The sequence below is a fragment of the Apodemus sylvaticus genome, chromosome 12 (genome assembly GCF_947179515.1).
Source record: "Apodemus sylvaticus chromosome 12, mApoSyl1.1, whole genome shotgun sequence".
Lineage (NCBI taxonomy): Eukaryota > Metazoa > Chordata > Mammalia > Rodentia > Muridae > Apodemus > Apodemus sylvaticus.
This window is the reverse complement of record NC_067483.1, coordinates 87063853-87087604: the sequence shown is the minus strand read 5'-3', so window position 1 is coordinate 87087604 and position 23752 is coordinate 87063853. Positions and strand designations below refer to the sequence as shown.

The 23752-nt window shown below is 46.3% G+C and overlaps 1 protein-coding gene and 1 pseudogene across 2 annotated transcripts in view; both read right to left on the bottom strand.

Annotated features, from left to right (window-relative positions):
* Positions 1-564: 564 nt before the first annotated feature.
* On the bottom strand, positions 565-3048 carry LOC127697094 (disks large-associated protein 5-like; annotated as a pseudogene).
* Positions 3049-13639: 10591 nt separating this feature from the next.
* Cnst (consortin, connexin sorting protein) overlaps positions 13640-23752 on the bottom strand; it is an 85654-nt gene continuing 75541 nt past the window's right edge. For both annotated transcript variants that reach the window (XM_052201264.1, XM_052201265.1), the window contains exons 10-11: positions 18889-19024; positions 13640-16036 (exon numbers count right to left, since the gene is read on the bottom strand). In XM_052201264.1, the coding sequence (XP_052057224.1) occupies positions 15831-16036; positions 18889-19024 (342 nt within the window). In that variant the 3' untranslated portion in view covers positions 13640-15830. The remainder of the gene's footprint in view (positions 16037-18888; positions 19025-23752) is intronic.

The following is a 23752-nucleotide window of genomic DNA, read 5'->3' as shown; positions in this document are numbered from 1 at the left end:
TTATCTTCAGATAGCTGGGTGTTGTAAAGAAGATTAAAAAAAAAAAAAAAAGAACTGACTCTGCTGTGTTTGCACAAGTTAGCCAAATCTGTCATCGTTTTTGTGTTTTTTGAGGGTGCAGATGCAAAACCTTATTTCACATTTAATATTTTAAATAACCTACAAGGTTATTACATTATCATCATTAAAACATGTCTCTACAAACAGGGCCCACATTAAAACACTGGGCAGTGGTGGCACACGCCTTTAATCCCAGTGCTTGGGAGACAGAGGCAGGTGAATTTCTGAGTTTGAGGCCAGCCTGGTTTACAGAGTGAGCTCCAGGACAGCCAGGGCTACACAGAGAAACCCTGTCTCAAAACACCAAAAAACAACCACCAACAACAAAAACACTGTGTAATGCAATACAAACGGACCAAATGGAAGTGGATTCCAGTGCATATCTTCAAATAGGAACGTATCAGAGAATTAACAATGTGAAGAAAAGAATGTTTGCACTTATTTTTAAATTAAAAGCTCTCCAGGTGTTCTCTTCAGGGTCTTAGTGGTGAGAAGACAAGGAAGTCACCTCGTGCGTGGGTTGGTACAGTTGAGGCCTGGTGGACCAAGAAGGTAGCATTCAGAAGTCTGGGACACCTCAGTTTCTTCTTGCAAGGAGTTCCTCTGTGAGAAGGTATTTGTCTCAGGGATACTTGTCAGTACAACCTGGGAGGTGACTGCGGAGACCACTCCTTCCATAGCTGAGATTGCTTCTTTTTGGTTAGTATTACCATCACCAGCAGGCAGAAGCAAATTCTCTCTGTTTCAACAGAGAGACAATCCATCCTGTCGTTTATTGTATTTACATCACGCTCTAAGTCATGTGACTCTTGCTCTCCAGGACACAGGGCATCTTCTGCTTGGCTGCACCTGCTTTCTAGACAATCGGAAAACATCCGATCAACATGCCCAATCTCTCTACAGTGGCGTCTTCTGTCGCAGAAGGTCCCCTGCAGCCCTGCCCTCGGGCATAACATTGCTGGCAGACATAGGTGTTCCAAATCTTTGAGAAGTCAGTACTGAGAACGACCTCACCGAGCTCTCGATTCTGAAAAACCGAGCGCCAAACACAATTTTGTCAGCTCCTTCGGGGTCTCTGGAGCTGCCCGCGTGGACCTCGCTTCCTGCCGCAGCCTGTCTTCCATTGCATTCTTTATGGCGACAAGGCGACTCCTGGCTGCCGCCACCAGTCCATCCGTCAGCCAACTTCTCTTTGCTTGTTCTACCAGGCACAGTTTTCTTCCGGAGGACTTTTTTGCTTGGATTTTTGTTGTCTTTCCATCCCGACTCAAGTTTGATCAGGTTGTTGAACCTTTGGTTCACATCATCGACCTGAAAACAAACCATATCCCAGAATCCATCCAGATCTGAGCAGGTGGTCTCCTTTCCACCCTGGTTATAGTCACAATCGTCCACCAGTCCTTCTAGCGGTCTGAATCGCTCCATGATAAGGAGTCTTGTTTGACCAACCACTGTACGCCATATGCATAAGACCTTTAGCATTTTCCGGAACGCACAGTTCCAGCTTCCTCTCCCACTCCAGGCAGGGTGAGGTAAGCGTGTCAGTTTCTGATTGGAGGCTTTTTCTGAACTTTGGCACACTGTGCTGGGGCTGAGATTTCTGACTCTCACTCACTTCAAATGATGTGGCTCCTTTCACTGAAAGGTGATTGAATTTGAATCAGAAGCGTCCTTCTGATTTAAGCCACATTCTTTACTATAGCTTGTTAGTGGCTCCAGTTCTTGCTGTACCAAGATTTCATTTGCTTTGTTTTGAGTGGTAGTGACTTCTGGTCTTAAACGGTTCCAATCACAACTGGGTGGCAAGAAAGCATCGGCCCTTCTAGGACTCAGGGGAGCTACCTGGTAGGTCTTCAGACCACACGGGGGCTGAGAGACACTGTGCTTGGGGGCAAAGGACCTCCTTTCTTCCCCTTTTGCAGGAACTGTCTCAAGCAAGCTTTCCCCTTCTCGGAAGACTCCGCCCGGATCCATTTCATTTGTCATACTGGTCTGAGAGTTTAAAGGCTTTTCTTCATGTTCAACTTTGAAAACGACCTTGTCCATCGTGCCTTCTGCTTTTTTGGCGGGTTTCCTTGTACTTGGTCCCACTCTTTCTGATCCATTCTCATTAGTGGCTCTTGTGACTGGCTTTCTAGTGGTAGATGACACTGTCCGGGCCATCTGCTGGGCCCTCTGAGTTGCTTGATCCAGTTGCTTTGCCTGCCGTGGAAACTATGGGCTGCACAACTTTTTACTCTCTGATGGTTTTTTTGTTTTTTGTTTTTTTGTTTTTCCCAGAAAATTGTCTTTGAACAAATTGGGTTGCTTGAGGAACATTCCTGTTACCCCCAGTCCTAGTCGGCTCCATGTGTTCTTTGGCTTTTGATCTTGTAACAAGATTTCCTGCCCGGTGTATGGAAAACCCTTTTCTGGACCGGCTTTCACCCCTCTCTGGTCTGTGACAAGAAAGCCGGGCGCAGCGGATCTGTAGAGACCGGCTTTGAACACTCCACGTTTGGCTTTCTTTCTCTCGCCGTTCTTTCGGTTTCCGAAGCTGCTTTTCTTCTCTGTAGCTCTGCAGGAGCAGCTTCTGTTGCTCACTCAGAACCATTTTCACTGACCTCGTTTCGGAGCTGGCCTTTTCTGGAGCGAGGTCTTGCGATGTCTCCTGTGTAGTACCAAGGTCTCTCACTTCCAGTGCAACATTGACGTCCTTGGAACCGAAGTGTCGCCCATGCACCCTCTGTCTGTTTTCCTTCTGAGCGCCTGTCTGAGAGTCAAGCTGGTTCTAATCATTTCAGTGCTCAAATCTTTCCGAAGCCAACTGGCAAAACGTGGCACCGGTATTCTGAAGCAATGGATCCCCGGCAATGCTGCAACACAGAAAACTCCCCAGATCCGCAGAAGGAACGCCGGGATCGGCCCTTCACCGAACTGCAACTTCCGCTGCCATGCCACATCTTTGCAAGGCGCGAATACCTCTTTGCGCCAGGAGAAAGAAACCATGTGTTTGTACAAAGTTTAATTTGAATTATCATTCCTGTGACAGAGATTACAGTTGTGGGAGACAATTGGCTTAAAAAAAGACACAGAAAACCCTAACGAACACAGGGAAAGCAGATGTGAAAGACAAGGGCCGAGAGAACACAGACAGGGTCGACGTCTAGACCTGTGTAGATGTGACTCACCGAATAGCAGGGAAGCTGTCTTGGGGCCCCACGTAGAAACTTCCAGAACTCTGCCCTGGAAGGTGCCATTCATAGGTATTTATGGGGCCTTGCGCAGGGGTGAGAGGGATCCCTTGGTCAGGCTGTGCTGGCCTGACCTGTCCTCCCAGCAGGAGGAAGCTGGTGTCACAAAACTGACCTAAACATCCCTGTTAAACCAACTCTCCCGGGGGGACCACTGCCTCCCCCAAAGCATGCTGCTTTGTGCGTTAGGCTGAGCCCCGTCAAGAGTTTTAAGTTAAGCTTGCCCTCTGGTGGTGAGGGGGGGTCATCACTTGCGTCCAAACTAGTGAGGGCCCTGGAGGACCCTTTAGGGGAGCCCAACCATCCAGAGCGGATCCGTGAGAAGATCACAGCCTTGTCAGGGATGGGAGGAGAGAAGACAGGCGTTGTGCCTTCAGAAATGGAGCTGAGGTCTACTCCAGGAAAGACCTCTCAGAGTCACCCAACCCCAACCAGGAGGTGACGCACACAGCTTTAATCCCAGCGCTCCCAGCATTGGGGAGACAGAGGCAGGCAGATCTCTGATGTACAGAGCAAGTACCAGGACAGCTACAGCTACGGAGGGAAGCCCTGTCTCAAAACAAAACATAAAACACAGCAAAATCAGTCATTCAACCCCAAGAGGAACCACCATGATTTTTTTGTTGTTGTTTTTTATTTTTTTTTGGTTTTTTGGATTTGTTTTTTTCGAGACAGGGTTTCTCTGTATATCCCTAGCTGTTCTGGAACTCACTCTGTAGACCAGGCTGGCCTCGAACTCAGAAATCTGCCTGCCTCTGCCTCCCAGCGTGCTGGGATTATAGACGTGTGCCACCACTGCCTGGCTGCCATGATTGTTAATAAGCTTTCAGAAACTTCTAATGAGACTGAGAAACCTAAGTTCAGTGCAAGATAGTGTGTCCCAAGTTCATATATTTATCGAGTCACTAATCAATTCAAGTAACACTTGTTGGGATATAGGGAGGCAGCGCTGGGGGCAAACAGTCGGGCGTGGCGCACAGTTGGCGTGGCCACTGTTATATGCCTAGGTGAGTGCAGAGTGGTCTGTGTCAACTTCCCATTAGTGCGACAAGTACCCGAGACAAAGCAACTTTAAAAGAGGTTCCCAGTTTCGGGCGTTTCAGCTAGTTCCCCATGCTGCCTTGGACCTGTGGCAGCAGGGGGTACCATGGTGCAATCGTGCTGTTGACCCCAAGGCATCCGGAAAGCCACAAGAGGAAGAGCAGAAACTAGGGTCTTAGATCTCCTTCAAGGTATACCTCTGCTGACTTAAGACTTTCCATCAACATCTACCTTTTTTATAATTTTTAAAATTTATTTAATTTAATTTTTAAATTTTTCTGTGTATCCCTGGTTGTCCTGGAACTCACTATGTAGACCAGGCTGTCCAGAAACTCAGAGATCTGCCTGCCTCTGCCTCCTGAGTGCTGGGATTAAAGGTGTGTGCCGCCACTATCCAACTACCATTTTAATTTTTAAAAAGATTGATCTCATTTATGTATATGAGTGTTTTTGCCTGTATGTATTAATGTGTACCACATGCATGCAGTATCCAGGCAGGCTCTAGATCTCCTAGAACTGGGACTGGATTATAAAAGTTAACTGCTGAGCCATCTCTCCAGCCCACATTTGAAAGATTATACCTCCTCTCAATAGCTGAAAAGAGAAATCATGTTGTCACAGTATCCCCATAATGTCTGAGACATTTATTGCCTGATGGAGGAGTGAACTGCCTGATCGGTCCTGGATTAATCTGACTTTTTGGGAACATAAAGCCATATTCCCAAAGAAGTAGGAATTTTAACTTGGCTGGAGTTAAGCCGAGGACTCCCCAACAGCACCAGTCCAAGGGGCTGGAAGGAGAAAGCGGGATTAGGAAGTGGTAGCCACACCTGGAGACGAAGCCTCACTCTGAATGGTGCCACCTCTCCTCAGGCGGCAGACAAGGGGAGGCTCTGGAGTTGGTTTGCCAATGGCTTGTTAAAGGCTAATCCGGGACACTCACCTTGTGCCCAGTTTTAGAGCCCAGCCATTGGCGCTCAGCGGTCAGCGGGAGCCTGTCTGGGGCAACTTACAGACTCTGGAAAGATGACAGGCATTAAAATAGCTCGTCAGTAGTTCTGGCGGTAATTTATTAGGGGCTCTGAAAACTGGTGTTCTCTTTCTTAAATCTAACTGTAGAGTTAAGCATTGCTGGGAGAGACAGACATTTCCCCACCATGCCTGGCTTCCCATTATTGCTTTGTCATTTTGAAAACGTAGTAGTTACTGGAGACAGGCTCTACGTGCCTCCCAGCCTTGAGAGCGGGCCCTCTGATTCCGGGCATTGATTCCTATGCACGATAGTAGGATACTTAGGAAACCCAGAAAGGGGATGGAAAACTGTGCCTCGCACTCCTAGTGACACTGCCCCCTCCCTCCGCTGGCCCTGGTGGCCTCCTCGACCCTGATTGGCATGGTTGCCTCATCATGGAACTAAAAAGCTGGCCTGACTCAGCAAATACAAAATGGAACCACAGGAAGCTGTTCCATGGGAATTAGATATAAGCGGCAAATAGTTCTCAGTGTAGGTGTGTCCGGGTCCAGGCTCTGCCAGGGAAGGTCTCTGCCTCCTTACTGAGACTCCTTGGAATAGCTCATATGGGCATGGAACAATGGCACCGCACTGTCCCAGAAGGCCTGTGGCCCACAGATGTAGGCTCATTGTCTGTCCTGTCTTTCTCCACATGCAAGACAGACTCACAAAGTTCTAGATAACAGAAGGATCCAGGGCTATTACTACTGTCCATTCATGTGTGGGTGTGTGCACATGCATTGCCACAACCTCTAGAGGGCACAAGACAACTCGCAGAAGTCAGTTTTCCTCTAACGTGGGTGTGAGGGACTGAACTCAGGTCAGGCTTTGTGGTGAGCACCTTCACCTGCTCAGCCATCTCTCTGGTCCGACTCCATTGCTTTGGTGCTAGGCAGTGAGTCCTCGGCCCTGAGCTAAGCAGCCAAGCACACAGTCTCCCACTGTGCGGTAATCTCAGCCTCCCAGGGGCAGTTTCAATTTCTTAACCAGAAGTGGAAAATCTTCCATTTTTCTGTTGCTCCTGATCTCAAGTAGGTCTTCAGCAGTCCTTGGATCCCAGCTTTGCTCTGGACACAACAGAGCCGACTGCGCAGTACATGTAAAAGAACATGCGTGTAACGGCCTGGCAACCAACAGGGCACAGCTGAGCGTTTGGCTTTGGTTTACGGGAACAGCAGAGTCTTTCTCAGGGACCTCGTGTACGGAGCACACACAATGAAGAACAATGACCTAGCTCCAAGCCTTCTGGAACTAGAATGCTGTTTGGTTACTCCTTGGTGACTCTTTTTTTTTTTTTTTCCTTTAGTGGTTTTTCGAGACAAGGTTTCTCTGTTTAGCCCTGGCTGTCCTGGAACTCAGATCTGCTTGTCTTTGTCTCTTCCTCCTGAGTGCTGGGATTACAGGTATATGTCACCATGTCACCATGTCACCAGTCCTCTCCCTCTACTCCCCTCTTTCCCTCCCCCCACTCTGTGTGTGTGTGTGTGTGTGTGTGTGCTGGAGTTTGAACAATGGCTCCACGTTTAAAAGCACTAGTTGCTCTTCTAGAGGGTCCAGATTCGATTCCCAGCACCTACATGGATCTTCTGTCCTCTTCTGGCCATTATGGGTATTGCATATTGATGCTCAGAAATGTGGGACAGTTTTATTGTCCCTGAGTCCTTTGACCCCGTGCTCTTTACTGTCACTGCAAGGTGCCTGCTATTTCCACTGCCAGAGCTGGATGGACTGTGTGTGTCAGGCTCACCTGAACAGATAGGGCCTGCTTATCAGATTCTCTGCCAAACGCCCTTCTAGACCCACTTCCATCCACAATGCTAACCTCCCTGTCATGTAGGCATCAGGGCCTGCATCACCTAAGGCACCCTCTAATCTAAGCCATTGTAGCTAGGATTGCAGGATTACACAAACAGCATTAGAAAGCTGTTTATTGCAGGCTCGTGGAAGAGGCTCATGGGCCCAGGAGAGGCTTCAGAATCTAGGATCGGTTTCCCATTTCCCTCTCCCCGCACTTGCGTCTTCTCCATGTGGAGAATTCCCACACGATATTCCAACTCCACCCAAAACACAGCTTTCCAAATAGTTTCCTGTCAGTGAAGGAAAGAAGACTGAACCAGATGTCCAAAGAATCAGGAGGAGTTTCAGCTCCGAACGTGTGTTAGAAATCCTGTAGATGGTGACGTGGAAGTCTGCAGGAGGCTGAACAGCTCGTGAATGGGGTCTCCTTTGCTTTTGAGGTTCCAGCCTGAGGTTCCTTCCTTCCTTCCTTCACAGTTTATGCTTGGCCAAACTAGCTTACATCCTGACAGCCTCCTCTCTGGGACTGACAAAACTGCTTTTTCCAGACCAATGATTTAGTTTTCCATTTAAGCGATAACACACAGAAAGGGGGAGGGGGAGGTGGAAGGCTGAGACAGGAGGATTATGAGTCTGAGGTTAGTATGGGCTAAACAGCATTCCAAACCATCAAGAGATATACAGAGAAATTCCTTAAAAAAAAAAAAAAAAGGAAACTGATTACCTTCATTTATAGCCACGTGTGGACCTGCCCCTGGCCTTGGAAGCCCAGGGTATTACTCTTCTTGGTTTATGGACAGTCAGTTCTAGGTCATGCACTTGGAAAGTGAGAGCCAGCCACTCAGGGCTCCATCGTGCTGACGGGCAGGGATGACGTCAGCTACTTCTCCTTAAGTGCGCATCTCCTTCCTGACCTTTGATTCAAATCAATTAAGCAATGAAATTATGAAACCTCCCTTTCGATCAATATGTTCCGGCCAGAGGGGCACTGTGTTGGCCTTACAGACTATAATTAGATTGGCTTTGGAATTTGAACTGCTGCATCATATAGAACAATAAAACAAAACAAAAGTATAACAAAACCCCAGGGTCTCTATTGTAGCCCAATCTGGCCCAGCCCTTGTCATCCTCCTGCCCCAGCCTCTAGAGTACTGTCTTAGGTCAGCAGCTCAGCACTCAAGAAGGAAATAAAGGGATCTACAAGCAGGAAGCACTCAGGATGGGGTGGGGCGATCTGAACAACTGAGTTTATCGAAATATCCCATTAGCGTCTGGTTGGGTAGCTAACCATGCAGCACAGGTGTTGTGTGGTGGCATGGAAGCCACCAGAGCTTTTGTTTTGTCTAACTAAACAACCGCCTCAAAATTAAATAAGACATCCAAATAGTAGGACTTTTCCTTGCCTTTAAGCTGCAAACAGAGTATATATATATATATACTCTGTTTTTATACACACACACACGTTTTGTTTTTTGTTTTTGTTTTTTGGATTTGGCTTTTTCAAGACAGGGTTTCTCTGTGTAGCCCTGGCTGTCCTGGAACTCACTCTGTAGACCAGGCTGGTCTCAAATTCAAATCTACCTGCCTCTGCCTCCCAAGTGCTGGGATTACAGGCACGCATGCCACCACTGCCCGGCTCAGAGTATATTTTTTAGCAGTGTTACTGAGGCACAGTTTATCCTTGCTTCCATTCAGAGAATACATAGCTTGACACGTTTTGAAAGATGTACCTACCTGTGAAATCGGCAGCACATTCAGAACATATGTCTCCATGAATCCCAGATTTGCCACGCACCTTCTGCTGTGCAACCTTCACAGCTGAGGACTGCCTCTGCTACCATGGGAAATTTTCATTTTTCTGTCCTTTTTAAATAGAAAGATGCAACATGTACTCTTTTTAGCCCCTTTCATCGAGAACAATCTGAGATTCATTCATATAACTACTCAAAATGGTCTGAGTGTTTTATTGCCGGAGTGTTCAGCTGCATTGTTTCCGGGTCTGGGTTTCCACAGATAAGGCTGCTGTGAACACTGGTGGAGACTGCTTTAAAATTATTTGTCTGTGTGTATGTGTGTGTGTGTGTGGGGGGGTGTACACACTATAGCATGTCTGTGGTGGTCAGAGGACAACTGGAGGAAGCCATTGTGGGTCCAGGGATTAACAGGCTAGGCAGCAGGCGGCTTTTGCCGATGAGCTGTCTCCCCAGGCCCCCATTTTAACCATTTTAAAATATACAATTCAGTGACATTTGGCACATTCCTAAGCAGTGTGTTACTGGGATGCTGACAGCCGTACTGACTCAGGAGCTGGCTGTGGCCCGTACTGAAGCCTGAACAATGTCTTCCCACATGTGAACCCAGGTGGACTCGGTCCACACTGATTGGTCTCCTCCGGTCATGTTTTGAAGTTTTCAGCACGTAAGTCTTTCACCTCTTTGGCTAATTGATTCCTATATAATCCAGTCTTTTAAATGCTCCTGTGAGCAAATCCTTTTCAGATGATTACTCGAGATATATAGAAACAACTGATTTCTTTCTGTGTGTGTGTGTGTGTGTGTGTGTGTGTGTGTGTGTGTGTATTCTTGTACTTGTGTGCATTGACCTTGAATTCGGCCACACTTGAATTTGTCAGACCTAGGAACTTTCTTTTCTTTGTTTCTTTCTTTGTTTCTTTGTTTCTTTCTTTGTTTCTTTCTTTGTTTCTTTGTTTCTTTCTTTGTTTGGTTTGTTTGTTTCTTTGTTTCTTTCTTTTCTTTTTTTTGAGACAGGGTTTCTCTGTATAGCCTTGGCTGTCCTGGAACTCACTCTGTAGACCAGGCTGGCCTCGAACTCAGAATCGGCCTGCCTCTGCCTCCCAAGTGCTGGGACTAAAGGCGTGTGCCACCACTTCCCGGCTCTGAGGAACTTTCTTGTGGCCTGTTTGCTATCATCTATGAAGTTTTCCTTCTTTACCACCAAATTGGATGTCTTTTATGTTTCTTCTGTCTTCTTTCTTCCTGTGCTACCCTGATCAGTAATGGAGAATGGGTACCCTGCCTCCTTCCTGATAGATTAGCTCAGCCTTTTAGCATCGATACCTGCACATTCCTCATAACCCTTCAAGGACCCTCTTGGTCTTCTATTCTTTGCTTAATCACAAAAGAATGATCAAAGCCGGCGGTGGTGGTGCACGCCTGTAATCCTAGCACTCTGGGAGGCAGAGGCAGGCGGATTTCTGAGTTTGAGGCCAGCTTGGTCTACAGAGTGAGTTCCAGGACAGCCAGGGCTACACAGAGAAACCCTGTCTCAAAAAAACCAAAATCCAAAAATCATAAAAAAAAAAAAAGAATGATAAATACCTTTTCTATACCCATAATTTTTCATATGGTAACCATAATTCCCCAAGTCCATATGTTCTACCAATGTTACACCAAATTCCTTATGTAGAACTAACTGTCCTTATACTGTCTGTCTGTCCATGCAGTCTGGACATTCTAAGTTTGCAGAGGAAGCTCACTCATTTGCATTTTCTTGGTGGCTTTTAATAGTTAGTATCTTTTCCTGTACTCATTGGCTATTTATACACTCTCTCTTGTGAGCCCCTTCAAAGACGTCATAATTCTGAATAATGTTTTTTTTTTACATAGTCTAAATTTACAAGGTCTTCAGTGAATTCATTGTGAGGCTCTGGCTGACAAGCCTGATGACCTGAATTTGATCCCCAGGACCTACATTGGTGGAAGGAAAGGACTTTTAAAAATTGTCACTGCCCCCCCCCCCCACACACACACAGAGGCAGAGACCCACTGCCCACCCACACACAACTTTAAAAAAAGCATTGTGACTATTGTCTTCCATTTCAGTACTTGCTTCCAATTTTCCTAACAACATCAAATGAAAAACACATTTTTAAAAAGTCCAATTAGGACTTCCTCTATTATACTTCTTACACTGTGCTCTAAGAAATATATTTTTATGCAAAAGTTACAAAGCTAATCCTGGTTTCTTCTAGTTACCCTATAGTTTTAGGTTTTAGACTTGAAGCCTATTCACTTCAGATTTAATTGTTTATGCTAATTTGTTTTGCAACTAGACATGCAATTTTGACAGCATTATTTGTTAAAAGAGCCTGGCTAAGCCGGGCAGTGGTGGCGCACGCCTGTAATCCCAGCACTCTGGGAGGCAGTGGCAGGCAGATTTCTGAGTTCGAGGCCAGCCTCTACAGAGTGAGTTCCAGGACAGTCAGGGCTACACAGAGAAACCCTGTCTCGAAAAAAACAAAAAAGAGCCTGGCTCCTTTGTTGATGACTCGAATGTGCACATGTGGCCTTTAGGTCTCCCTGGACACCAGTTTGATTGTTGTAGAACAAAACTTTGGGCAAAGGGCCTCCAACTCTGTCTTAACAATTTCACCTAGAAGCTGGTCTTCTAGGCCAGCTGTATCTCAAGTATTTTAAATTGTCAGTTTCTAAAAACTGCTATGACTTTGATTTGAATTGTGCCTGTCCCATCTGTGGTAGCCCTGGGGCTGGAACGCTTGGCCCTGTGAATGGCCAACTGTCTATTACTGAGCTATATACTCGTTTGCTTTCTTTTTTTTTTTTAATTTTTTTATTTTATTTTTTAATTTTTTTTTTTTTTTTTTTTTTTTTTTTTTTTGGTTTTTCAAGACTGAGTTTCTCTGTGTAGCCCTGGCTGCCCTGGAACTCATTCTGTAAACCAGGCTGTCCTCGAACTCAGAAATCTGTCTGCCTCTGCCTCCCAGAGTGCTGGGATTACAGGCATGCACTACCACTGCCCAGCTCAATTTGGTTTCTTGAGACAGGGTCTCAATATTGTAGCCCAGTCTAGGTTGTCACCTTCAAAATCACGGGTGACACTCTCTGATTGGTCTGGAAATAACCAATTAGGCTGTCTGGCCAAGAGACCTAGGCATCCTCCTGTCTCCACTTCCTGTATTGACTGGCAACACTCCCTGGCACTAGTTTTCCTTGTGAGGTGGTTTTCTATTCAGGGAAATGAAGACTATATTTGACACTGAGTATCAAGCCCAGCATCTTGTGCACAAGAGGCAAACATTCTACTGAGCTACACCAGCCCCAACCGTTCAGTTTTGAACAGCAAGCTTTGACTGAGATGATTCCCACTGCTAGAAACCTGCCTGCTACACACCGAGTGGCACCCATAGCCAGTGTGAGGCAGTTCTGACTCCATAGTAACCACCAGATCCTTGTCCCGCAGGAAAGATGGCTGATGGACTTCCCCGTGGTTGCTGTGATTTCCTTTATTCCTAACAGTGAATGAATGAACTTGAATTCCCAGGCTCCTAGGTAACATGTTGTTACCCAGTTTCTTTTGGGTTCCTTTACAAACACATTCCCTCATCTAGCTCTTTAAGCCGAGTGGGGCCCCAGCATGCTCGGGGCACTCTGGTGTGTGTGAGGGTACAGGGGGCAGCAAACAAAGCCATGCCAGCTTACTAGGTGTTTAAAGTCCATAAGCCCCAGAGCCCCTCTTACAGTCTCTGAAGGTGCAGGTCACGTGATGGAAACAGAAGTGTGGTGGATCTGAGCATCACCAAACCTGTGGCTGAGAGATGTATGCGTGTTCATTTGGGTACAGAATGAATCAATGTTAAGATACTACGAACACCACACGAGACCAACTGTGTCCAAAGAGATGAGAGGTTACACAGGTCGGCCTGCTAGCCGTAGGATGAGAACCCGGGCCTCTTGAAGGGGATCAGCAGGGATGGAGGAGAACACCAGTGTACCAGGGAATGAAGATGCTCAAAATGCATTATCTATGTAATACAAATGTTATAATGAAACCTATTAATATATTCTCATAATGAAAAATAACCTATGTATGGGGAGTGAGCGTCAGGAAGAGAGGTCACCAGCCAAAGGTGGTGCTCCCATTTTCCCTCTGCCTGACTCCTCCTGGTCCTTCCTCACTGCTCCCCTTAGGCCATGCTGTCCTGCTATCCCGGAGATCCAAATCACATCTTCCCTGGCAAAGTAAGCCTGACCTTCAAACCTCACATCCTTGGTACCTCTCGCACCCCAATTCACAGCTTGATAAAATATGACTTTGGACTTGATATTAAAGTCTAAAAGGATGCAGTTGAGGGTAGAGCCTGGTTACTAGTCAGGTAGATATGAGAGGTATTTTAGAAGCTGAGAACTGTTACTTAGAGACTTTAAGATGTCCTCAAAATAGAGCTGATGAGATGGCTCAGTGGGAAAAAGCGTTTGCTGTCAAGCGAGTGACCTGAATTTGAGCCTCTGACTCCTATGGTGGAAGGAGAGAAGAGACTCTTCTGACCGCCACATGTACACTGTGACCCAACTGTGGTCTCCCCCCAAAATATGTAAATGTGATAAGGAAAAGACTTCCCCAAAAGAGATAGCATCTCCTTCAGAGACTGGACCACCTCTGACATTATCTTTTGCTTTCAAACATCTCCCTCAATACCCAAGGGTTCAAATAAATTCTCTGAGACATTTTGTTGGTGTAGATTTTAAATTACAAGCTTGATTTGACACCCTCGAACACAGTTCTTCAGAACTCTAGTTATAGTTGTCAGTACTTTCAAATGAGAGGAGGAGTGACATTTCAGCAGTTGTTGGATGCTTGTGCGTGGGGTAGCATCCTCTCACCTGCAGGGGATACTCCAATTCATGCAATACATGATCATTACAGTTTTCAAAGGTACCCGAGTTTTTCTAGGTGAGAGTTCACTCCCACTTTAGATCACGAGGTCAGTCTGCTCCAGATCACTCTGGTTTTGAGAGTGGTGAGCACCGGCTCCTCAGATACACAACTGGCTCACTGGTTAGCAAGATATCATTTCAGCCCTTTCCTTTACTGGATTCTCCTAGGAAACCCAGGGTTTTGGAAATGTGGCCAAGGTGGCTGAGAGGCAAACACAACGTCGGAGATCACACGAGACTCTGAGTGACCGGAAAGAGGTAAACAGGAGGGAGATTTGAACTTTTCTTGACATAAAATTGGCAGAAACAAAGATCACCAAATCCTTGCAATTAGAAATCATGAGGGTGAAATGTGTTTGTGTATTGAGAGGAGCCTGTGCCAATGACCTCGCTAGTGGCTTCTACAGAACCACAGTACCAGAATGATGGGGCCCTATTTTACATATGATATGAATACAAAGTTTTAAAATTTATAATAGGACATTAAAATAATCTTCTAATAAAATCAGCCTTAGGTATAAGGAATCTAAATTTCAGTATTCTGTATACTTCTAAATAAATAACTCTTGATCTATAACCATCGAAAATATTACAGCTTATGGTGACATAAGAGATAAGCCACACAGTATTTTAAGTGAAAATAAAAAGTCAATTTCAAAATAAGCCTAAAAATACATGGAGCTGAAATGGTATAAAATCAAAATGCTATGTATCTAATTAAATAGGCAGCGGTGGGACAAAGGGGTGCATGCTTAGCCGCGCACGCTCAGTTCAATAAAAAGCCCCAAAGTTCACACTCTGAATAAATAAGCAGAGACGCAGAGGAAGGTACTGTGCCAGCCAGTAACATCTACAAAGCGATTTCTCTCTTTTCCTTCCAGATGATCCCAACAGGAAAACAGAACATAATGATCACTTGCTAAAAAACTATAATTCATGATTTTTAAAAAAAGATGTTGCCTAGAATATAAAACATCAAAGCAAGGCTTCCTAAACGTCAGATCACCGTACCGCAAATAAGGAATGGCCACCTAAGGACAGAATTAACAAAAGTAGACGTTTGTCTCTTCAAGGTACGACCCATGACGTGGTCTAAAATGAGCCCACGATAGAAACATGTCGCACACACCTAAGTGGGTGGCCTGAGCTCATTCATACATGTGCTAGTCTGTTTCATTCGTCAAAGTATGGGTTCACTTTCCCTAAACACCTGCACAGGAGGAATTCTGCCTTACTTGGGTCCCTATCCTGAGGTTCTCAGAACATAACAGATGTTCAGGACATTGAGCTGGGGAGCCTAGCACTCACCCCTCGAGGCAGCACAGAAGCCAGGGTGAACTTTCACCCGGGACCTGGGAGTTCTGCCACTGTGCCTTCAGGTCTGTCGAATTCATCATCACAGGTCTGTCGGTTCCTCAACTCAGGGCCAACATCTCTACAGTTTATCTAGTTCACAGGTAAGCCTTCTCCAAAGATTTGTGCCTGCACATTGTCGTCAAGTTAAAAGAATAAAGGTAATCTGTGTATTCTACGCTGGCTATCCGCTTGCGATGACTGTTTCTGACCCACACACCCACACAACCATTTCACAAATGGAGACCAGAATCCAGAGTAATGCCCAAGGCTTAAATTATACAGCTCCCGAGATTAAAGAATGGCACTGGAGCCCTAAGATAACTCTCTCATGATGCCTGTGGAGCACGACTGTAAACCAGGAGTGTCTTTTAGCCCTCAGCGTGAGCCCCGCATGACACGAGGAAGCAGCAGGGAGAGGGGCCTGATGGCCACAGCTCCCTCCATCTGTCCTCAGTGCCTCCATCAGCACCACCTGCTGCTGGGGACTGTTGTTCTCTGGGCTGCTGTTTAATGTCACTGTTTCTAATGTCCATCCTTGGGTCCTCGATGCCAGGGAGGGGGAATGCTTCATGATTTCCGAAATAAATGCTGTTGGGGACGTTTACATCTTTGTCAGCTCATCTCTCACGCTCGCTGCTAGGAGAGGTAGACCCAGTGTTTCAGCCCTGCCACGCCCTGCAGCAGCTTAGAGTAATAGAAGTCCACGTTGTCGGCAAAGTCCGTGCAAACAGGTGACTCCATGTCACCCAAGGTGCAGTAGAGCGCAGTTCCTCCCACACTGAGGAAGACAGTGGCTATGCACAGCAGGATGAGCAGGATGCAGGAACCACCGCCAACCTCATCTGCAAACGGGAGAATGGGGGTTAAAGCATTGGTGGGCTCAGTCCAACCTCCGTGCCTGCTTTAATCACAGTTCTCCAATGCCTGCCAATCTAGGCTAGCAACCGAGTTCATCCCTCCCTCCTCTTCATCGCCGTGAATCCTCCCCATCTATGGGTTCTGATCTGTGGGCCAAATACTTGGAAGAACCATCTGCACTAAATATGCACTTTTTTCTTAACATATTCCCTTAAACAATACCACATAACCATTATGTAAACTCCTGAGATATTATATGTAATCCAGAGATAGGACTTCAACTATTGAAGTTGACCCATGACATTTTTTAAAAAAGAAGAACAAGGAAGTACTGGTGAGATGGCGGAGTTGGTAAAGGCACTTGGCATGCAGGCATGATAACCTGAGCTCAAGCCCTGGAATTAACTAATGGTGGCAGAAGAGAGCCAACTTCCATGAGAAGTCGTCCTCTGACCTCCATACATACACTGTGGCGCAGGTGTGAGATGCACAACAACAGCAACAACAGTAACAACAGCAACAACAACAACAGCAGCAGCAGCAGTAGCAGTCAGTCATCAGCATCCAAGAAAGCACGTGGGAGGCGTGGGCCAGGCCCAGGAGAACGAATGCTATCTTACACAAGTGTCCTGAGCATCTATCTGCAGGCTTTATTACTCAGGAGTCTTGGCTCCTGTGGGACATGGAGGGATGACCTCTGAGTACCATTCAGGTATTTGCGAATATCAACTTTGCTTAAACAACATGCATTATGGGCTGTGGTGGGGACAAACGTGAGGTGCGGTTAAGCACCCGAAACGTGACTGATACAGAGATGAACTGGGAGTGTGAAATAGATCCCAGCTTTGGAGGACTGAGTGTGGAGAAGAGGGTGGGAAGTTTCTCACCAGCAACTCTCCAGCCTTGACCATGTCATATTTTTGATAAACTCAGTTAAATGAAATACACTATTAAGACAAGTTTCATATACTGTTACTTTTGTTATATGGTTGTCATAAATTTAGGATCATCCATGAAGGGCTGGAGAGATGGCTCAGCAGTTCAGAGCACAGATTGCTCTTCCAGAGAACCCAGCTCAGTGCCAAGCACCGCACAATGGCTCTCAACTCCATTTCCCACAGCTCTGATGCCCTCTTCTGGCCACCTCAGGCACTGCATGCAGGTGATGCAGACATAGATGCTGGCAAAATATCCATGCACATAAAAAAAAAAAAAAAAGTTTGATGTTCTCCAGGGGTGGGTGGGAGAACAGGGGGAGAGAAGGGGGCTTATGGGACTTTGGGGAACTGGGGGGCTAGAAAAGGGGAAATCATTTGAAATGTAAATTAAAAATATATCGAATAAAAAAATATTGAAAACTGAAAAAAAAAAAGTTTAAAAAAAACCACCCCAATTACCTATGCGCTTCCACATTACATTTCTAGACGAAGTACTGACGGAGGAAGGGTAGGCCTCTCTAGGAAGCTCCAGGCAGGAGTGAGGTTTGCCTGGTGCTCGCAAGTACAACATAAAGATTTCATGACCGATAAAATCATTTCAAACACGTTATCTACATGGTTTTCCTTGACCTTACTGGCAGAGTAGTGGTTGTATTCTGTATTTTAAGAAGGATAGGGGCTGGTGAGGTGGCTCAGTGGTTAAGAGCACTCACTGCTCTTCCAAAGGTCCTGAGTTCAAATTCCAACAACCACATGGTGGCTCACAACCATCTGTAATGAGATCAGATGCCCTCTTTTGGTGTGTCTGAAGACAGCTACAGTGTACTTACATATAATAATAAATAAATCTCTGGGCCGGAGCGAGCAGAAGTCCTGAGTTCAATTCCCAGCAACCACTTGATGGCTCACAACCATCTGTACAGTCATAGTGTACATATACATAAAATAAATAAATAAATCTTTAAAAAATAAATGATACAATCATGTATGACTGGTGGGAAATCTGCCATAGGTCAGGGCTTTACTAGAGCCACAGGTATCCCATAATATTACTCTGCACTGAAAGGTGATGCTCTAAGAGATTAAAACAAACAAAAAACTGAATTAAAATTATTCTACTTTAAAAAAAGGATAAAGCTGAGTGTCTTGGAGAGGGCGGAGGTGGCCTGAGAGCCCCAGGCCAGGGGGACATGTGTTGCGGCCAGGTGGGAGAAGTCCCCTGGGCTCTGGGGAGCTGTGCTGATTGCACACCAGATGCCAGGACAAAATAAAAACATTTCTGAGGTCCGTGACAGCATGGCCTGAGTGCCGGCCAGGGACAGGGCTGCCCAGGGGCAGCTGTGCTGAGTAGAGAGTGCTTCACAGGCAAGAAGGGACAGCAATTTGTCACTAAAAACAAAAATAACAAGCTAGAGAAAGAGGTGGGGGGGAGGGGGGAGGAGAGAGGAGAGGAGGGGAGAGGGGATGGGAGAGGGGAGGGGAGAGGGGAGGGGGGGAACAGGAGAGGAGAGGAAAGGGAAGGGGAGAAGGGAAGGGAGGGGAGAGGAGGGGAGGGAAGGGGAGGGGAGGGGAGGGGAGGGAGAGGAGGGGCGAGGAGAGGAGAGGAGGGGCGAGGAGAGGAGAGGAGAGGAGAGGAGAGGAGAGGAGAGGAGAGGAGAGGAGAGGAGAGGAGAGGAGAGGAGTTTTCAACCTTGACCATTTCTGGGCTGGTGAGACTACAAAGATGATTTTGCAATTCACTCATTTATTTTGGCAAAAAACTTTTGAGATAAAACAGAGAAACTTTGTTTCTCTGCTAAAGATAGAGTACTGAGTCCACACAGCCCTTACAAGTCCTGCTGGCAAGCTTTGTGTCACCTGACTGTCCCGCATTCCCAGACCCAGGGCTGCGGGCGCACCTTGGTCCAGGCTGTCGTCTATTTCCTGGAATCGCACTCTGCGCTTAGCGGGCTTCTGCTGCATCTGGGCAGGATGGCCGCCTACTGTGTCATTCCTCTTCTTCAGTATGGACACCAGCCCTTCTGCAGGGACAGCCTATCAGAGAGCAGGAGAACCGGTTGTTATGCGAAGGTGTGAGACACACCTGTGATGTGTTACACATGCAGCCGCACAACAGCAAGTCAGTGACTTATACTCCATCCCTGTTTCCGGCTGGCTTGCTCCTCCCTCCCTTCCTCCCTCCCTCCCTCCTTCCGAGCTAGGGTCTTGTCCAGGCTAGTCTTGAATTCATGGCAATTCTCCTGTCTTAGCACAAGTCTGGAATTACATGCATGAGCTATGATGTTTAGCTTAGTGACAGCATTTAAGATGTGGTAGCAAACTTAACATCAAGTTACCTTAGTACCTCAGAGGAGGTACACATTACTAAGTAATCTATATTCCAAATCTTCTGGCAGGTTTTGTTCTAGAATGTCTCTCAGCCTTTTATGACTCATCTTGTATGCAGAGGATAATAAACTATATAACCCGCAGCCCCCTGGTTTTTCCCTCCCCCATCCCACCCCTAACCCTATACAGCCGTCTGTCTTTACTTCACAGCTCAAGAAAGCTAGGAACTTGCTATAGCCCAGGTTGGCTGCAAACTTGAGATCTTCTCTAAGTCTCCGGCTTGCTACCATTCCTGGCTTTACTTCACTGTTTCTCTAAATTTAACTGGAAATGACCCAAGTTTTACATAGCTTTGGGGGGCTTTAAGGCAGAACCGAGTAGCTGTCACAGACCATAAAGCCTAAAAAATATTTACAGTTTGGTGCTTCGTGGAAAAACACCAGGCACCTTTCAGCCTCCACCACCCATGTTCTGAATTCCACGTAGGCTACCTACCTGTGCCCCATCGCTTACTTAAAACCAAAGCACTTGCTTGTCATTTAGGATCAGAAGCTTCTAAAGAGTGTGTGTGTGTGTGGGGGGGGGGGGGGGGGTGTGGTCAGTCTGAGGAGGCAGGAGGGAGCAGCTGCCCGCCTGTGCACACCCCAGCCCTGGAGCAGGTGTCTGTTTGCTTCAGGCTATAGGTGATGACAAGGGTGTGCACTGTGGGCTCAGCTCTGTGGATGTCAGCCCTAGCTGTAAGCCAGGGCTCCCGGTAATGCCATCTCATCAGCATAAAGAACTTAACATGATTTCCAGTTCCAGCAGCGATCTCGGATAATTAAGGATTCCATTAGTGCTTTTTATGATACAGAGCTTTTAGGAACAAATGACTCTAGACAAATTGTCTTCAACTGGGCTTCTCTGAACATAGGACTATAAAAACCATTATCTTTTAAAAAAAATCAATAGGTTAGTAATTTAATTCTTTTTATAGGAAATACGTATTTCAGATATCCTTGTCCCGAGAAAATACTTTAGTGACATTAAAAATGCTAAGTGCAGGGCTGGCAAGATGTCTCAGTGGGTAAGGATGCTTGCCACAAACCTGACAACTACCTGAGGTTGTCCTTGGAAAGAGAGAACGACTCCCTCCAGTTGTCCTCTGACCTTCACACACACACACACACACACACACACACACACACACACACACACATATGCTGTGGCCCAAGCATGCCCTCTCAATAAAGAAAGAAATGTAAATTGTCTTACAGGTACAAATATATGACAAAATAGGCTTTTTTAAAAAAAATTGTTTTAGGAAAACATTGAAGAATTCCTTCATACAGAACAGTGGGAAGTGAATTTTTACAAGTGCCTTGCTTAAATTGAGAGACAAAGACATCCTGTTAAGTTTTAATGCTCAGGAGAGCCGCTGGTGAACTGCTTCCGCAGGCAAAAGCACCTGCTGTACAAGACTGACCGCCGAGTTTGCCCCCCAGATCCCACCCAGGGGAGAACTGACTCCCAGCTGTGCCCCGGCTTTCACACGCTGTCTCACATGATGTCTACACTCACACATGGGCCGCACAAATGCATCACACACATGCATCGACACATACATAGACTAAATAAATTTCCAAAAATCTTAAAAAGCAAGGGACAGAGAGTAGCGATTTCATTAGTAGTAAAAGATATTTAATGGTCAATCTTTTTTACTTTTTTGTAAAAACAAAAGGGAGAGGCCTCAGAGATCCTCTGTTATTTTTTTCCTATTAGACATTTCTCTGTTATATATTTGCTGTAGTGAATTTACCTACTACAGGAAGGCTTTATTCTTGTTTTCACAGAGTTTTGCTATTTTCTCAGGCTGGTCTTAAACTCCTGGACTTAAATGATCTGCTTTGGCCTCTGAGTAGGACTGCAGGAGTGGCAACTGTGTGCCAGGCAAAAATCCTACTCCTGAGATGCAACTCTATCTTAGGAGTTAAGATGCATGTTAAAACGCATTTTGTGTGTATGTGCGTGTGTGTGTGTGTGTGTTCACACATGTTAGATCAAGATAGCTTGCAGGTGTTTTTTCCATTGTGTGGGTTCCAGGGATTGAACTCAGGTCACTGGGTTTGGCAGCAAGCGCCCTAATCTGCAGCCATTTAGCATGAAGACCTGGGTTTGGATCCCCAACACCCAGGTAAACAACCATGCACCTGTAACCTCAATGCTGGGGATGGAGGTACAGAGTGAAGCCAACATATAGCAGAGGGACAAGAGACATCTAACACCTCTCTGGCATGCATACACAAAAGGACAGTGAGAAGCGTGAGCCCCGGGGCGGCATTCATGTTATCTTTGGGATATTAATTTTGCATCTGTAATTCAAGAAACAAGCTCTTATCAGATGATGTTGCTAGTATGGCAGACTGAGAGCTGTCCCCTGGAGTGGCACAGCGGGTCCCTGTGTGGCAGCAATCAGCCCCTACCTTGCTTCTTGGGGAGCTTGGCCCTGGAGGCCTTAAGGGACAGGAGCCTCCTGGAGGGGCCACCTTGTTTCCTTTGTAAGGAGGACAGAGGCCAAGTGTGAGCCGCACAGAGGTGACTGCCCTTCCCCAGAGCTTCAACCCTGCGTCTGTCTGTTTCCTTACCACACTGCTCTTTTATTTTCAAGCCCTGTGTCCCGTGCCCCTCTCCCCACCCTTCCCAGGGTGCACCGAGGAGGGGAACTCTTCCAATGGTAGCTCCTCTCAATCTCTTTTTGGGGATCTTCTCTGGGTTTTTCTTTTTTCTTTTTGGTAAGTATTTCCTGGTTTCTATAACATATACATAAGGAACAATGTACAACAGGACTGAGCACAGGAGACACCAGCCAAGGAGCGAGACTCTTGGAGGCAAGGTACTTAGGATGTGCTCTTCGGTTTTGTCCTGTCACCCCAGCCCCTGCCCCCAATAATTTGGAATAAAGGGTTTGGACACACCTGAAACAGAATTCCTACTTCCCACAGCACAGTATTCAGAAATCAGAACTACTTTACTCCAGAAATCCTGCCCCATATGGACCTCCTACGACTTATGCAAAACTTCTCTTTACCATGGAGTGGCAATCAAAGAATTTAAGAAAAGGAACCCACCCCTAACACTGCCTGGAGGGCCAGGACTCAGAGTCTGGGTAGCCTAGAGACCTGGGATAGAACCAAACATGACTGGCAAAAAAAAATAAAAAAAATAAAAGACCCCAAACAAAACAAAACACCAACCACCTAACTAACCAACCAACCAACCAACCAACCAACCAACCAACCATTAATGAAATGATTCCTAGTGATTCTCTGCTGTATGGATGGTGCCCATACCAACTGTCATCAGAGAGGCTCCACCCAGCAAGTTATGGGACCCACAGCAGTACACTAGGCAGAGCTCAAGGAATCTTTAGGAGGAGTAGGGAGAAACAACTGTGAGAGCCAGAGGGCTCAAAGACACCATGACGGGCAGTGCAAGAAAACCCACAGACTAAACCAACCTGGGCTCACATGGGACTGGCCTAGGAGAGGCAGTGCCTAGTCTTACTGCAACTTAATAGGCCATGGCTGGCTGACATCCATGGGAGGCCTGCTCTTTTCTGAAGAGGAGATAGTGGGTGGGGTGGGAAAAGGTCAGGGGGAGGACTAGGAAGGGAAACTTCTGTCAGGATTTAATTAATCATTGATTGATTAATAATAAAGGACTTAGGTGGGTGGAATATGCCAGAATTCTGTGGCTGAAGGGGAAATACTTGGAATAAGGGTGTGGCCTGTTTATAGTATTGTGCTGAAGAGGCCAGATGGTTCTACACAGAGCCTCCAGATACAGCTCACCACAATGTGTCTCCTGAAAACGATTCCAAGAGAGTCATTCTATGATTTGTTGTTGTTGTTGCTATGATAAGAGCCTGAGTGTGGGGGCTCACAGCTTTAATCCAAGCCCTTGGGAGGAAGAGGCAGAAGATCTCCGCGAGTTCAAGGCTAGCTGGACTACACAGTGAGCTCCAGGACAGGCAGGGCTACATAGTGACACTGTCTCAAAAACAAAAAAGCATTAAGATATAAAGCTTTCAGTCTGTCGGTCCATCCATCCTCCTTCTCTCTTTCTTTCTCTTTCTCTCACTCCCTTCCCTCCCTCTTTCCACGGTGCTGGGATCAGGACCAGGGCCTTGCCTATGCTAGAAAAAAAAAAAGAAAGAAAATTTAAATCTCCCCAAAAGCTTTATCTGTAACAGTAAATTTAATTTCCTGTCAATTAGCAAATTGCTTTCTTACCCAAACAATGTATACCCAGCTCATCCACTGAGAACATCTGAGCCGTAATTATTGTAATTGGTGGCACTCTAATGCAGGCCTGAAAAAAATCCATTTGGCCTAGTACGAGGTATCTGCAAACCAACCGCTCTTCTCGGTCAGTGGCCATCAATGGCCGCCTTGA